Source organism: Maniola hyperantus, chromosome 1 (assembly GCF_902806685.2).
Source record: "Maniola hyperantus chromosome 1, iAphHyp1.2, whole genome shotgun sequence".
Lineage (NCBI taxonomy): Eukaryota > Metazoa > Arthropoda > Insecta > Lepidoptera > Nymphalidae > Maniola > Maniola hyperantus.
In genome coordinates, this window is record NC_048536.1 from 9,521,486 (window position 1) to 9,539,438 (window position 17,953).

The window sequence follows — 17,953 nt, forward strand, 5'->3', positions numbered from 1 at the left end:
CCTATTTTCAAATCACAGAAAAGGCATGCCTGACGCAAGACGAGACGTCACCGCCACACAAAGTGGGCTTGCGTGGGAGAAAGCAAAATACATATTTTCATTACGCCCCCACTCTTCCTCATACCCATAGAATAAGTACAAAAAAACACCAATTATTTTTATTCGATCAAAAATGTTTTCCATAGTGAAGTATTTGAGGCATATCAAATTATTAAGCAGCCTTAGACGATTCGAAGGCACTGTTTTTTGTGCCGACGATTTGCCATTTAAAATATGATTCACTTACCTTTTTCATATTTCCGGTTCATAGTTAAGCTTGTGTCATCCTTTATATCTATACTAATAGGGCAAATGCATGGACATTGGGCATATGTATAGTACACGACAGGTCGAAATGGCAATCGGGAGGGAATGCCTCGCCCACCCGCACAGCCCCCACGATGACCCACTGCCGGCGAGCGCGGGTGACGTGTGGGTGTGCGGGGCGTCCCCCCGCATCATGTCCCGATTGCCATCTCAACCTGTCGCAGACTATACTAGTACTACCTATGTATATTTTGCGTGCAAAACTTTTTTTTTTAGACAAAACGAAAAGTGAACAATTTACACCACACTTTTAGACCAAAGCACAGTTTATTGGCTTATAACATTTATTTCTTTGTCGATCATGTTTCCCGAGAATGCCGGGTCATTATGTCGATGTGTTATTGTAAACAAATTGATTTTATTAGTGACTTGATATGGATGTAATAATATCTGAACTTTGTATTGAAGTATTTTATAATATTTACACCTTAAAACTTCTGCTGTTGAAATATTAAGAATTTCTAGCACGAAAATTGCGTTTATTGATAGCTTACAACTTGTCGCCGCGCCTGAGGTGTGTCAAGATGGCAACCTAGTTTTCTGGTTAGCCTACTCGGCTGCAGACCGTGAGCTCCTTGGATTCGTGTCCCGGGTTAAGCCAAAAAAGTTATTTGGTTTTTCTGTGTAGAAATTCTCAGTAGCAACCAAGATTTGGGAAATTGGCGATGTTACAACCCGGTGCCACGCAAAGCATGTAATGTCTGGTCTTACCCTCTTTAACCTTTTTAGAGCAAGATCCCACTGCCGCCAGATCTTCCTTATTTATAACCGACTTCAAAAAAAGGAGGAGGTTCTCAATTCGACGGTATGTTTTTTCTTTCTGAAAAACAATATGTGTGGGATAGAGTAGTGTTAGTGTGTACTATTAACGTATGGATGTCTGCTAGCTTGTGCCGTGGACCAATTTTAAGTGTCACTCACTGAAAGTACCTATTTAAAACAAATTACTCACTTTTCTTAAAGTCTGACTGCTAATTTTCATGTGTTTTACAGAATATTCTTAATAACTAATATTCAATACTGTCAGACATTTCCTGCCAGCGGTAATTTCCACGAGACGCTTTAAAGCTCGCAAAAATAACGTGGTTTATCTCACTTATAGTCTGAGTCGTAATTTTTATATTAGGCTCAGGAAATATACATAAAAATCAGCACTCACATTAAGAAAAGTAAGTAATGTTTTAACGTGCCTTTAGCAACTGATATTGGCCCGAGGTATAAACTAGCAAATATGCGTGTACATTATGTACATTACGTATGTATATAATGTTCTCCAAGCATCGACCTCTTCATCATTCATCAACATTATTATTATTATTTAAAGTTTTGACAAGGCTGATATACTCGTAAGATGCCCTTTACGAGAAAATTAAAGAACTATTAAATCTATCTCCTCATTACAGGCAGCCGAACAACCGCAAGCGGATCTCGGTTCGACGATCAACGCTTTGGTTTCCGCGACTCCGCCTAACGTTTCTCTCACGCGGACAGACTTCCATCATTTATATCATCAAACGAGTAAGTTTATTGTAATTTTTACATTAAAAAATAATTGTTTGTTTTACCCGACTGGCATGGGACTCGAGATTAACAGTGTATTATTTGTGGATATGCCATTGCTAATCCGAGCCTCAATAGCTCAACCGGTAAAGGAGTGGACTGAAAACCGAAAGGTCGACGGTTCAAACCCCGCCCGTTGCACTATTGTCGTACCTACTCCTAGCACAAGCCTGACGCTTAGTTGGAGAGGAAAGGGGAATATTAGTCATTTTAACATGGCTAATATTCTTAAATAAAAAAAACAATAAAAAACAAAAAAAAATATGTGGTTGACGCATGTAAACTAATACTGTAATACAGTACGCGGCAGAACGTAATGTACATCGACCTTTAGAATGACATTTTGGCTTTGTAGAGCGTTGTCTCTGTCACTCATACCTATATGACGTTTTGTCGGTCTGAACGACAAAGACAATGCTCTACAAATCTGCTATCTCCTTCTTAAGGTCGATGTACATTACTTTCGGCCGCGTACTGTAGATGACTGTCTTTTTCTAAGCACTGCGTGCTACTGTTTGTTGACCCAAATAAATAAAAATAAAATGTGATCGGTATGAGAAATAAAAATACGGAACGAAATCAAAACAAAAATTAAACTGATAATAATATCGAATTTGGTTCGAAGGTTTTCATTTTATGGATTCTGAAAGTATACATACCTACATACTATTAAATGGAAAAATTAAAACTGTTCATCTGTAGTAGACTTTTAAGAGTAGTAGTTGAGTTTTAATTTTACCTCTATCTCATTTATATTGTTTACTTACCCTATTTACTTATTATTGTTACAGATCAAATGGGTTCAAATTATGGTACAAATAAAATTCAAGCACCCCAACATAATCCGATGCTCAGTCGGCAACTTTGTGTAAGTACCAATGTTGTTTATTACAGTTTTTTTCTTTAATTTTCTAATTAATTTATCAAACGATAGCGCAAACGCCACAAAGCAAATCGTGACTAACAAAAAATTGGTCAAGTGCGAGTCGGACTCGCACACTAAGGGTTCCGTAATATCGTACAAGAAATAATCATGGCGGCCTTTTTGAAATTTTTAGTATTTGTTGTCATAGCAGCGATAAAAATACACATTCTGTAAAAATGAATTCATTTTTTCAATTCACAAAAATTTCAACTCACCTATTATGATGACGTATGATACAACCCACTGACGGACGGAAAGCGGAGTCTATAAGACCTACCTATCTGCCAAGTTTCATGATTGTAGGTCAACGGGAAGTATCCTATAGATTTTCTTGACAGACATGACAAACGGACAGACAGACAGACAACGAAGTGATCCTATTAGGGCTCTTTTTTCCTTTTGAGGTACGTACCCTAATAAATACTTTACAAATAAATTTAATTTTATGTCCGTGTTAAGGGTGGAGGCGCTGGCGCGGGCACGTACGCGGCGGCGCTGCACACGCCCGTGGCGCCGCAATCCTACCTACGAGCGCCGCGCCCGCTGCACGGTACGTGCCCTATCTACACGCTACACAGCCTGCACACACACACACACACAGACACACACACACACACACACACACACACACACACGCACGCACACACTTATTTCTTCTATCACAGTTCACACATTTTGTGGGGAAGAAACGTAAGGAAAATTGCAGTGCACGCTAGCTCTTACTCTTCATCTATGTCATTGATTGACACGACCTAAACACACGATTCATTATAAAATAAATATTGACACTAGTTATTTAGCCAAAGTAAGTGAATTGCTTAGTGGAAAGAAGGAGTGATGAAAAACACTTATTACTGATTCAGAAATCATTCATTCAGAAAAAAGATGATTCAGAACAGATTGCGTTTAGCGTAGAAAAGTGCACTAGTTTTATATAGGTACAACATAGTAAATTTTTTAAACCTTACCACACTCACAACGTACTAATGCCAAATATACAAATTATCTGAAATAATTTTTAACAAACCTATGTTCAGTTTTAAGCTTTTAATATATGGTACGAAAAAATGATGATGGTGGTATATTTACCATTTATGTATGATTAAAACGTTTTTTTATCTATCCCTATAATAGTGTAGATACTATAAAAGGTATGTATTTTTAGTCTATGCGAAATAAAACCATAGTTTTAAGTTCAAATATTCAGTCTGATCCAAAGTATTTATGGTCTGCTTGTGCATATTATCATAATTATTACATAATATTATTATACTAATTTATGTTCAGGTAGAATTACGTAATATATTATTATTATTCAATTTTCTTCAAATTTTTTTATTCGAAGCATGAATATAGTGAGGTCTATTAGGAAATCTTTCAGCATGTCCTGTAGATATTTTTTTTTTTAAAGATTAAGTCTTTAATCTTTTCAAGGTTCTAAAACTAATAATTGCATGAGTAAGATATTTGCTTCAGTATTCGGTAATCGTGCGATTACGCTATGGGTAGTGATAGCGAACTAGATACTCGAGCTTTTGGAGAATTCGCATGGCCCGGTAGCCGCTGAGTATCGAAATTTTGGTTATCAATTAGTGGCGGCGTCGCCGCCAACTCGTCGCGATACGTCGTGAGCGCGTGACGCTCTCTTCGCCCGTTCAAACGGCCCTCGGTAGGTAGGTTTCAATACCGTGTCCATCGATCGGTACTATATTATGAGGCGTGTGTGGCAGTGGGCGGCTACTATGAGGAGGGAGAGGCGGGCGCGGGCGCCTATTGCGGCGAGTTCGCGCGCCGCGTGCCGCACTCCGCGCACGCGCCGCACCCGCCGCACCCGCCGCATCCGCCGCATCCGCCGCACCCGCCGCATCCGCCGCACACCCCGCATCCCTCGCATACCCCGCATCCCTCGCCGCACGACCATCAGCTCTCATGTAAGTAACGTCTCGACGGTTTACATTTGTATTAATAAGAGTCGCTAACTCGAGTTGAATAAGATTCAACTCTGTTCTCAGACTCGTATCAGATTTAAATTTTAATAACTAACTTGGCTTGTGTGCTATTTCATCTACCGATTCGAATCACCGCCTTCTCCTCACCGCAACGCCTGACGGCCGAGAGACTCCGAGGTAAACAGTAGATCGCTTAATAAATTTCGCCAGCCGTCTGTCGTGCATGAACTCGAATAATTTTCCGCCGAATCTACTTCCGCTTCTAATTATTTTACTATTAACCTCTATATAATATGGCGTTACTGAACGACGTCTTTATGAATGAGCGTTTTACTCGTAATAATATTTGGATCAGTCTGGCGCTCCTCGACGTGTGCGGGCCGGCCGGGCAGAATGTGATCGGGATGTTTATGTGCAGGCGGCGTGGGCGGTGTGAGTGGCGTAAGTGGTGTGGGCGGCGTGAGTGGCGCGGGCGGGGGCGCGGCGGGCGGCACGTCGGAGTACGTGCGCAACGAGCTGCGCGCCGTGGTGGGCGCGCGCCGCCCCAACATTCACACGCTGCACCCGCCCGAGCTCGACCCGCTGCTCAACTTCGACATGTCTGCACCCGGTTAGTACCCGAATATATGTATTATAACGTCGCGGCGCATTCCCAGAAAAAAACTCGACCGGGATGCAGAGCAGTGCAGGACTGTTATTCTCTTAATGACTAGTAACATAATTATTGTACATCTTTGCGGTCGTCAAATTTAACCGATAACGCTGTCATCGTCCCATACTTTTATAATACAGGGCCCAAAATATAAATCTTATTAAAAAATGCTAAGAGAACGCAAATGTATAGTTTAATTTTTTTTAAAGAAGGTTTCGACCTTCTAGGATCTGAGTGGCATGTGTGAAATTTACTAAAACTAATTTCGGACAGTGGACATTTTAGATAAAATGAAAGCTAAAACATTGTCAGTGTGAATGTTGGCCACTGGCTGCCGCAATGTATCGTGTGTGGTGTAGGTGGCGGCGCGCTGGTGGGGGGCGGCGCGGCGGACGCGCGCGCGTGGGAGCCGCGCCAGAGCACGCCGGTAAGCAGGGACGCGCCCACTCGACCGAACCATCTATAGTCACTTTTACACTACTTCTCTATCGGTTTTCATTATTTTTCGTAGAACTACATCTCTGATTATTACGTATTGAGTCTGCTCTGCTGCGTGTGTTGTCGAGTCGATCATCTTGATGAATTAGAGGCTGATTGAAAGAAATGTGCCAATTAAGTTCTCGATTGGATGACACAGATATTTTTACATGTTCGCCCGCTTCGACTTTCCAGTGAAGATTGTATAAATATCGTTCGAGTCATCGATGTACATTTTACAAAATCATGAACCGAAATGGAAATAATAACAATTTCAATAATAATTTTGTTAGTTGGTGCATTCCTGGAATTATTTTCAATAAAGCTTATGTGATGTGATGTCTAATAATATTTCGTAGAGGATATTATTTAATAATTACTTTAGAGAAATAAAATTCATGAAAACATGAATTCATCGCTTCTAGGTTTCTCGTACCTGTGATATTTCAGCTTTTTACAGAAAAATGGGGTAATTCGCATGCGCAAGCGGTTTCATTTATGGTGACGGTTAATCAATTATGAAAACTTTTATAATTTTGCAACTAGATAGCTTATTGTTTTGCTTGTACGATGTTGTAGCATACGAATTATTTCGTTTATCGAGTGGCGTACTTTAAACCATTAAAATGAGTGCATGATAATTCTTTTACTTCCAGCTAAAAGTGAGGTGTGATCTAAACGTTTATTTCCAAACTAGTTATTCAAATCATAGAGTTGTACAGTTCTTAAATGATCAGTGCTAAATATATATTTATACTATTACAATACTATACCGCGCTTTAGATAGTGTTTGATATGATAAATATTTACGCAAGCTCGTGTTTTGATCTATCCTCGTTATACACATTATTATTATTATTATATGCCTACTTTAAAATCAAGTTCAGATTAAGATAACGACGTCAGAATATTTTGTTAGCGAGTTTGATAGGTTAATCATCTAAATTTAAATATTTCAAATACATAGTCTTTTATTTTCGAAAAGCAGCTTTTATGTAGCATTAAGTTTCGGATAAGAAACTGCTGCATTTTTCTTCATTGTATTTAAACATTTACCTCATAGTGGTTTACCCTTCGATATATTGATAAAAGAAATTACCAAGTTGATAAGGCATCTTTGTTGCTTTAATTATTCTTTATCCCAAAAATGTTCACGAAGCAAACATATGGGGAGCTTTAAGTATCTCACTTCATAGCGTAACTTACGTGACGAATCTATAAATCTTCATTCATTGATTATATACTCCTAAAAAGTTGAGATAAAACATCAGAGTGCTTTAGTATGAGATTTTTTCTAAGTATAGAGATTATGATATCAGTCGCCCAACGTTGATAGAATTCGAGAGTAAAAACAAAATAACGTCAAAGTACAATGGACCTAAAGTTCATTGATCTAAACTTAAAAATTTAGTACCACCTATTTTCACTTCGCAACGTTTCCGCTTGGAGTGCTAGCTGTAGGTGTATGAACAAACTTGAACTTTTAAACGCGGTATCTAAGGTCCCTTTTACTTAAACACCGAAGTGTTTCGACGCTCGATTTCTATCAACGTTAGTGAGATTTAAAATCTCATATTAAGTACACTATCCGCCTTGAGATGGTGCCGTGCTAAGAAGGGTGTGTTGCGTCGACAGAGTACTACGGAGGCGGGCTCGGCGGCGGGCGGTGATGCGGCGGGCGCGGCGGGTGCGGGCGAGGCGCGTGCGGGGGGCGCTAAGGCCTCGCTGCTGCAGAAGCTGCTGTCGCAGTGAGCGGGCCGCTCTGCATTTACCGCGCCCGACGCCGCGGCCGCCCGACTCGGGCGAGCGAGCGCTACCTCTGCGGCTGCAAAGCTCGCGCTCCGTGAGGACGAGTACACGTATTTATAGAGCGTCTATGTGGATAGTAGTACGTTAGTCTAGTAGTGCTAGTGATATTTTCGAGTAATGGAGATCGACGATCGATCGTATGTTTCCTTTGGGTTCTTTGAGAACTCCGTTTAGCGTACGAGTCGTAGATATATGTATCTATGTATAGTTTTAATGAGGTCCGACGTGGAGTACGACGGTAGCTCCCTGTGAGGGAATAAAAAATATGTGATTCGCTATATGATACGCGTAGTTTACATACGTTATATACGATAGAGACATACCGCGTGCAATATTGTATAGAAATAAACACTTTTTGGCGTTGTGAACGTTCTGTATTATAGTGTGAAAGTCAGATGTTACCTGTTATGACAAAGTTAAGTTGTACTGTAGTATTCGCTGGGGCGTACGTATGGTTTTAATCCGGCTCTACTTACTTATCGACGTAAAAATGTTTTATTTTTATAAGAGATAAGCATTGATCACTCTTGTCAATGTCCTATTAAATTCATTTGCGAAAATTATATTCAAAAGTGATTAAGTTTTCTAAACATAGTTTTCTGATAGCCACTTCGAAGAGTATAGAGTCGGACGTCCGAAACTAAACAATCCTACTCGTAATCTGACGACAGGTTACTTAGCAACGTTGTTACTGCCTAAAGTCGTATGGTCTTTTTGACAATCATCAGCGTCGCTAATCGACAGATTACGTATAGATTCATTTTAATTTCAGTCGTAAATAAATATTATGTAAATAACGTGTTGTTAAATTATAGCAATTTCTTTCGTGTAAATATTTTGTTAAATCTATCATAATATTATTTTTTCTTGTAATATTAAACACCATTTATTGATTTTATTAAAGTTTTTTTACTTTGATTTTACAAAATATTTTTATCTTCATTTCCTTGGGTTGACTATTCAATAAAAAAAAAAAATTAATGTTTATTGTTCGTCTTTCCTGACATCAGTGTGGATGATATTTGCTAATATTAATTGAGAAAGTTTTTTCCCCACAAGCTTTCCTTTTAATTTTTTTAAAACAACCTTTTGATTTTGAAATCTACAGTTAATGAATTTTTTTATCAAAACCTACTTGAAATACTCAATCAGATATCAATCCGAACTGAGTTAATAATTTTGAAGTCGTTGCCAAAAATAATTTAGTTTACGTAACCAATAATTAAGTCATCACGCATCAGCAGCCAGAAAAAACTAGAATTAGTATTTGACTGAAATACCTTCGATTCAGGCGGCGCCGTGGCGTGGGGAAGTCCCTATAAGAGACCTATGTCCAGCAGTGGACGCTTATCGGTTGTTGATGATGACCTTCCAGGCAAGAGTGAATAAGTCGCCATGTTCTAGGCAAGCGCGCTCCAATCTAGACACATCGTCATTGCTTTTCATAAGGTACGATTGTTCTCGAGCGCAAGTCTATCCGGTAATTAAAAAACCAAAAATAATCAGAAAACGTAATTTTTTCATTAAAAATCCTCAAAATCAAGTCTTTATATTTACCGTAAAAGTAAATACTCTATAATTAAATGTAAGATTTGTTTCACGGTAAAAAAGTTGAGCTATGTTAAGCTAATCATCTTCAAAATTGTTTGTATTTATCTCAATAAACAAAAATTGAAAAAAAAAAATAACTGTTAATTAATTAAAGAGCATTAATCAATCAAAGTATTTCAAATATTATTTTGTGATGTTATTTGAAGTACTAGAGAGGTGTTGAATAATGCGTGCGTGTTGAACAATGTGTTGAATAATAATGTCTAAAGTAGATGTGTAAAAAATCATTTTTGGTCGGCGACTACAAAATCGTTCGCAAGTTTTGTTCTACTTCGTTTTTCATTATTGTCATTGTGATATTATGTAAACATTATTAATATTATTATTTAAATTTTATTGTGTACTATATTTCGTCTATAAAACACTCTCCTAGTGCAGACTTTTCGAGGTGAGAAAGCCCGGTGGTGATTGTATGATGCGTTGTTTATAGATGTTGCAGTTATATTATTATGTATGCTCAATTGACGTGAATAAAATATCGAACGAAATTTTGCACTTATAATATACGACTTCGTAAAACTAAAGTACATGGTTTATTAATGTTAAAATATTGTAACGATTGGTATCGATAGGTTTGATTGTGTAAGAAATAATTATAATGAAGTTGACAGAATGAGAGTATGTTTGTAATAGGTTACGACGACGCGACGTTTAAAATAGCGTGGGTGCGGCGAATGGCTGAAGATAATAATAATTAAGTGTTCGCGGGAATGCAGATATTAAATATTGTGCGTTGCTTACTGAAACGTTGACGCTGTAATCCCATCTCTGAAAATATCGACATATACAAATACGCTAGAAGAGGTGTGCCATACAAAATAACAGTAGTGTTTTGTACTGATTCGAAGTGCTCCACCCGAGCGTACTGGGAATTAAAATGAAATTGCATCAAATAGTCGTCGTGCTGAAATTATGGTGACAGACGTCTCATTCGAATACGCTTACATGACGCCAAAATGGCGAAAATCAAGTTGCTTCAAAAACAGGCTGGCATCGCTGCTCCAGCGTACTTGTATTAGTGGAGATTAGTGAACCACATTCAATAACCTTATATTTTCTATTACTCGCATGTCACTTCTGAGACTGGCTAAGTTTTTCATTTGATAAGTATCCTAAATATATTTGTAAATGTAAGGGCAATACAAAAATTCACGTAGCTACGGGTAAAAATTGAAAATGCAAAATTAACGTGTTTTACTAATATTTTTATACTATGATGCAAAGTTTGATCGATGCTTTAAATCAAAAATAACGGTTTTTTCATTCATTTCATTTATTTTGTCAATTGAATATAGAAGCTCGTTTTAAGAATCGTGAAGACATGAGTTGGCGTTTTCGTAATAAATGTATGAAGAGCCTTTAAGGAGGTACGCTTATATACTACAATATAATACAACTATATAATACAACTCTGGATTCAATACAACTCTAAACTAACTGGTTAGAAAAAATGGCCAGTTGTGAGATTATTACCAAGTTCGATTCCGTAGTTCGAAAAGAAACAAATAGTTATTTGGTTCAATTAATCTATTATTTCAAAAACAATTCCCTTTTATTTGGTACCTCAAAACTAAGTTTGTTCGTAAAGGTTTAGTGTTTTTTAAGATTTGTTTGTAGAGATTTCGTTTTATTTGTCTTAGTAACCTTTAGGTCTCTTTCTGCGAAAACAATTTTGGCATAATAAAAATCAATGAAATTCGCTAATTTTTTTTTGCCGATTGATTTCATGTAAGGATCATGCATTGTATCGAAAGAAAAAAAACGGTACAGTAGAAGTTTGTCAAATTTAAGTAAATATTTTTTCATACAATAGAAGGAAGCAATGTACTAAAATATCATAGTCTTAACTATTAACTCGTGCACAAATCATTCAAATGATAGGTATTCGTATTCTAACACTGGCCAGTTTTTACCATTTAGTTACAGAACCCTAAAAAGTAAATGAAATGCCTTGGGCTCAACCAACCTTTCAAAATATACTTATACCCTACAAAAACGCTGCTCGTGATTCGATGTTTGATCGTAGCATTTTACGTACAATGTTAAAAGATGTATACAACTAAATGCCACCATACTAATGAATCGATTTCCACAAAAGGTAAAAAAACTTATTTATTCAATATTGTTTTATTACAAAGTTCCAAACAACGCGCAGTATGGATGAGCTAGAATAAACTTATAAAAATTTAAATTAGCCATTAACGTAAGTCTGTGGTCTCGAGTCGGTATTTTTGTGAAAATATGAATAGCCTCAATGTTATACGTCGCTTAATTACTCTTACTTTAATTAACTTTGTGCACCAAATTATTGGTATAGTCCGTAAAAAAAGACTCCTCACGCGCCATTTTAACTCTATGTGTCAACTGCCAGGTCAAAAGTACGATTCACTTTTAAAATAAGGACTAATCGTACTTTTGACATAAGATTTGAAAAGTTAAAATGGCGCGTGAGGAGTTAATTTTACGCGTTATAAATATATTATAAATAATAAAGTCTCTGTTTGTAATTGAAAAAATCAACATTTAACTTCGAAGTTTACGAAGAATAACTAATTAAGGCAGTAAATTAAATTACGAAAGCTTCGACATAACCTATGAGCCTCTTTCACGAGGTCAAAATAAGTTTTACCCGTCAGATAACACGTTCAGAAAGTTTGTAATCCGTAATCTAATTATGAGAGTTCCGTCTTGTACTTTGAATTATAATTTGATGGCTAAAATTAATTGTGACTCCATGGAAGAGGCCCTTAAATCGCACAATATGATGTTAAATTCTATGTGTACCTACAATTACTAGTTATAAGTCATAACTTATGATTGTATAAGTGAGAATGTGTGATCTGGGTTTGTAGTATACTAGTGATATCTCATCGTATAGGACACAATGTTTGCGTTCGGGACCACAAATCAATGAACCTTACAGACACCCTGTTGAATATTTATAATGTCATTACTACAGTCGCTTAGAGTAAAAATTGGAGTGCTAAAAATAGATTGTGATAGAAAAACAGCTGTTAAAATTTTGTGTAACAGATGTAGTACCGTCTTGGATAAAGGTAAGGTATAGAGCGCTTTCTGAAAAGTAAATCATGCAAATTATGTCGTGCCATAGCGCTCTGTATCTAAATTCTTATTTGAAAATGATGTAATTAATAGCATGTCAGCAAAAGCAGTTAAGTACGTTGGAATCTTTGAATTCATTATCCGTAAACTATTATTTCAGCAAACTCTCAGACCAGTTAAATATTCTTCATTTATTAATTAATTTATACATACAAGTTGATTGATTAAGGGCAATTACTTAAGTTTGGTGTTTAGTACTTAACTAACATTGATTCTTTCTTTTATGCTCGACGCGTGAAAGCATGTTGGTTCTCAAACAAATATCTACATCTTTTGCATTGATTGAATATATTTATGAAAAATAATAAATTGTCTCTTAAGGGACAGATATCCATCGAAACATAGGTTTGACTTGGACACAACCGAAGTGTATAGATAACATTATCTTTCTACATAAAAATGATATACCAACCGTAGATATAGCGTGTAAATTTATATTGTGATGTTATAATAACCTACCTAAACAACGTACAAATAATATGTAGGATGTACCCATAAAATTATAAATAATGGAAATTGAAACGGTTAAAGAAATATATTCATATTTTTATACCCTAAAGATACTTAACTGATGTCTAGACTACTGACCAATACGATCGATGAACTTGTCAAAATGAAACCATCTTTTTACCATTAATATAGTGAGATGAAGCTTTACAATATCCGAAAACCCCTAGCAATATAACACTTCATTCCATTTAGTTGGTTACGAGGCGCGAGGCGACGAGAGGTGCCGGAGTGTCCGACTAGCGAATACCGATCCCGTAAAGTACAATGATGGCCTTGTTAGGTACACGACGACGTGAACACATATGTAGTTGACACTTAGTGATGTTTAGGTCTTATTGAAAAATATTGGAAGCATATTTATTGGATTGTTAGATTGAAGAGCATTTAATGCCGTCACATAGTTTTTGACGTTCCACTGCGGACGAAATGTACCCGAAGAAGGCTATATTTTTTACAGTTTTATATAATGTACAAATAAGACTCGTTTTTTCGACAACACGTCCAATGGATAAATAATCGGGTTATAATAAATTGGTTTTCCGAAATAACTGTAAAATGTGAATCAGTTAACGACGCATGCGTGCCTGATATTAAAAGATATAAGATATTTTTCAATACCATCTTTATAAAGAGACTATGTAATTATATGTAATAAAAATAACATAAAGATAGTTGTAAAAGATTCATAACTTTCATGATGGAAATCTATTGTTTCTGTTGTAATTATTACTGGCGAAATTTCATCTGGAATACATGTTGTCCTGTAAAACATAGAGAGAACACGGAAGCATCCAAATCGATAACATAAATTTACCGCAATTACTCGTTATATTTATCTATAGATTGGGCAAGTAATTTTTTAAAACAATGTTATAAACTTATAATAAGAGTAATGATTGGAAAATGCCTACGAAATAAAATTGAGGAATTCTAGTCTTCCAAAAACACTAATAAATTAATATTATTTGCCTCCAACGTTGTTACACTCTTCATACCGATATTTTTACTTACCAAAAATCGACAAAAACTTAGTAGATAATATATTCGATACAGTAATTGTTAATCGATGTTCGTATGTCAGTTTATATAGTTATTTTAGTGATTATCTCACAATTCATTAACACCAATATTTACATAATATAATGATCGGTAAAGAAAATAAAATCAACGAAAATTATTCTTAATAAAAGATATAGTTACTTATTTAATATTTTGATAAATAAACATAAAATTGTTGAATTGGGCTTATCGAATAAAATATTATAACACATACGCAATTCATCTATATTATATAGAACTCTTAGAATAATGCAATCTCGGTGTAATGGATTTATACCTCATTTTAATGTTCGTAACATTAAGGTCGTATTTGATATTAAATCTTAAAAAGTTTCCATAAAAATCTTTAAACTATCAACCCTGGTTAATATTTTTTTCAAAGTAACGTTTTTATATATTTTATATTAGGCTGCTATTCGGATATATGTATTATCGTAAGGTTTATGGTAATTTCACAACTATTAGACATTATAAATTGAGTAAACCATAAGAACTTGATACAATTTTAAATGATGATGTATGGTCAGAAAATTGGAAATGTTATGTATAATTCGAAATTTTATGTAAGATGATCGAAGTAATCATTATTTTTGCAATAAGAAATTTTAGTTCCGTATCACAGAGTAAAATAAGAGACAACAAAATAATAGGGTCCAATGTTTCCATCCAATGCTACAGCAAATTTACGAGTTGGACTGTGTTAGGAATGTGATATGTCAAGGTTTATTTATATGGTCTACTTACTCTGTGACCAGGGATTTAGAATATCAAATTAGTATCATAATTAATCGAAGAAACATTGATGGGTACGGGAATCTTTGTTTCAGAGAGAAAACATAATTAGTTTAACCGTTTGTAATCTTCATTTTTATAAATTGCAAAATTTTGTTCTGTACATTTTAAATATAATATGCTGAGATAATTTTATATGATTCCTCTGTAGATGATAACGTGTGATAATATATTTATAGTAAGATGACAGTTGCTAACACAATGAGGTAATTATACTCCCGTACAAAATTGATTTTATTTTTTGTATAAAATCGTGCCTCTTGTCTTGGCCTGTCGTCTGCGAACAGGGGTATTGTGTATATTTGTAGAGGTAAAATTCAGTTAAAGATGGCGTTATTTGAACCTAATTATGTTTTTTCTAAAATGAACGATTAAGTGTTTTGGCCAGCGGCAGAAAGGATTATCGCTAGAGTTTATTTCTATTGTAATATTAAAAGCGAATGTGTTTGACACATCGTTACGGGTGGGTAATGTTTACAGCTTTAAGAACGTAAGTATAATATAATACCCCAGTCTTGAACAGACTCAAACTTCGTTTAATGTTGAACTAACCTAGTCTTATCGTACCTAAGCCGTAATCTTTTTTGCGGATGGCCGTTAAGTCTGTGTTATTAAGTTCTTCGGATGTTAGAGTCCTTTTGTGTTGCTGTGCATTTCTACGCATTGTATGTATGTTTATATATTGTAAATAGTTAAACATATATTTTTACGATTAGAATACACAACCAAAGTTGTTATAAAAATATGGTTGATTAAATAATAAAATTGATATAGGTCGTTATGTTTATCTTTTAGTGGACATTCGGCTGCAGCCGCAGCTGGATGGGTACACCGATGTCTCGTCAAAGCCTTTCTACATAACCGCCCTGATATTAGTAAAAACGAATTTATTGTTTGAGATATGAAATTCGAATAATTCAGAACAGATAATATAAAATTAAGCTGTAAACTGATATAATAGTATGAGTAGCTTACTGTTTTCGTTCCTAATAGCTTGCTCCAGAGCTTTTACTAAGTTACGGTCATTGTCAATTAATGAAGCCGAAATTACTGATACTTCTGAGGTATTCAGATTGTAATGTTTTTATCCATTGACAAAAGCAGGCGTTAAGAGTACATACTTTTAAGTATGTACTTTTTTTTGTACATTTTAGATTCGAAAATATAATTATATCTAAATGATAAGTAGTTTTATTTGTTTATGTAAGTAGGTATTTATTTTTATTTTCATTATTACCAGAGTAAACTAAACTGAGAAAACTCGGGTTGATCCTGTAGGTCGATTACGTAAAACCTGCATCAATCATTATTACAATCTCAATTGTGATTGGCTGAATTTGTGCTTGCTATTCTTGTTGCAATAATGCATTTAGGCCAATAGTGAGCGAGCATCAATCAGTCGGAGCACAATCAGAGGTGATTGCGATTGTGACATTGTAGCTGTCATTCTATTGCAATCGAGCAGCTGAATCGACATCTATCAAATACTAGATAGATGGCTCTTGGAATACTATCTCTATTTGATGGCTAGACTAGAGGTGACGTAAAATAAAAAATAAACCTATGCCCTATCCGCGGAAAGAAGTTGGTATAGCGCTCTCTCTCTGTTACGTAAGCTTTGACTCATTTTTTACCTCTTACATTTGTATGGGATTACGTAACAGAGAGAGCGCTATATCGCTAATCTAACTTCGTTCCGCGGATAGGGTATATTTTCATACCACGTTCATTCAACGCACGCGACAGGTTGGGGTGAAAAAGCCCCGCACACGGGGCTGTGCGGTTGTGCGGCTAACCCGCCAAACTGACTAATTAAACAGTTTTAATATGTGAAATTTCATGGACAATTTGAACTCGAACTCGAGTTCAGAAAGGCCAGTGCGCACATTGTTTTAGTTTATACCTAGGTATTCATCGGTACGTAGCGAACACGTTATAACGTTAGCAATGTTGCCTGAAGAGAGTCAGTCCATATAAGTCAATGGGCAGTCCAGTCAGTGTATCTGTCCCGTTGCAATGGACTATGGAGATTATTATCCATTCATAATAATGATTGTAGTCGTCACAGTGAGCGTAATAATAATGTGCAAGACAATAAAATGTGCTGTTTCAAAGTTCTTCAACAAGTTGGTGTCTTTGCTTTATGATTTTAAAAAAAGAATAAAAGAGGTGAGTTGCCCGTTTACCTATTTACGTAGGCAGGATTTAATTCTCCTTTTTCATACTTATTACTATTAATTGTGGTACCTACTTCTTATCCAGCACATGGGAAGAATAAAATCTAATATAGCGTCTTAGGTATAAGTCACGTAAATTACTATTGCGCCGGAACCATGTCTCATTAACTTCGAAATGACGTCATTTTGACGTCAGGCGAGATAAAAGAATATACCATCAGTTCGAAAATGACGCAGGTACAACCTTGGCAGTATCCAAAAAACTGCTTGCCTGCTTATTACTGGAGCTATGAGCACCTCACCGGGGGCAGCCCTAGAAGCTCTTCTCAACTTACCTCCTCTCTTCCTGTATTTGAAGAAGGAGGCGAGAATCAGCATGTATAGGCTGATAAGCCAAGGAAAGGTGAACTGGCTCTCTAAAACACCGAGGGACTTGCAGAACTCCGTGCTCGAGATCCCAATTTTGGGAATACCGTCGGATACGATCCCAAAATATAACTTCCAGAGATCCTTTTCTGTGGAAATCCCAGATAGAGAGTAATGGATAATCAACAAAATAACTTGGCCATCGGGCTGTCTGAAATGGTACACCGATGGCTCAAAGTCAGGCAAAGACGTAGGATGTGGAAGTGAGAAAAGGGTTTAGGCCATAGTCTGCCACGCTGGCCCAATGCGGATTGGGAGACTTCACACACCTTGGAGAACATGAAGAACTCTCTGGAATGCAGGCTTCCTCACGATGTTTTCCTTCACAGTTAAAGCAAGTGATTTCTTTTTAAAAAACTCACATAACTCTGAACAGTTAGAGGTGCGTCTGCGTGACCGGGATCGAACCCCCGACCTTCCAAAAAGAAGGCGAACGTCTTAACCACTAGGCTATCACGAGTAAGTACCTACTCATATGCGCCGTAATATAAGTAGGTAGGTATAGTTATTAGCCGGT

The 17,953-nt window shown here is 36.3% G+C and overlaps 2 protein-coding genes across 9 annotated transcripts in view; both read left to right on the forward strand.

The window, feature by feature from the left end:
* Positions 1-16,018, forward strand: part of tai (taiman) — a 79,317-nt gene extending 63,299 nt beyond the window's left edge. For 4 of the 8 annotated variants that reach the window (XM_069501232.1, XM_069501256.1, XM_069501218.1 and 1 more), the window contains 7 exons: positions 1,770-1,884; positions 2,718-2,794; positions 3,311-3,401; positions 4,582-4,782; positions 5,219-5,410; positions 5,812-5,879; positions 7,565-16,018. In XM_069501232.1, coding sequence (XP_069357333.1) covers positions 1,770-1,884; positions 2,718-2,794; positions 3,311-3,401; positions 4,582-4,782; positions 5,219-5,410; positions 5,812-5,879; positions 7,565-7,681 — 861 coding nt within the window. In that variant the 3' untranslated portion in view covers positions 7,682-16,018. Of the gene's footprint in view, positions 1-1,769; positions 1,885-2,717; positions 2,795-3,310; positions 3,402-4,581; positions 4,792-5,218; positions 5,411-5,811; positions 5,880-7,564 lie in introns of those variants that run through there. The other 4 variants (XM_034973571.2, XM_069501238.1, XM_069501262.1 and 1 more) reach the window with 4 other exon arrangements.
* Positions 16,019-16,834: 816 nt separating this feature from the next.
* by (focal adhesion protein tensin) overlaps positions 16,835-17,953 on the forward strand; it is a 168,902-nt gene continuing 167,783 nt past the window's right edge. Inside the window, exon 1 of the mRNA XM_069501307.1 lies at positions 16,835-17,002. Within this exon, the coding sequence (XP_069357408.1) occupies positions 16,850-17,002 (153 nt within the window). The 5' untranslated portion in view covers positions 16,835-16,849. The remainder of the gene's footprint in view (positions 17,003-17,953) is intronic.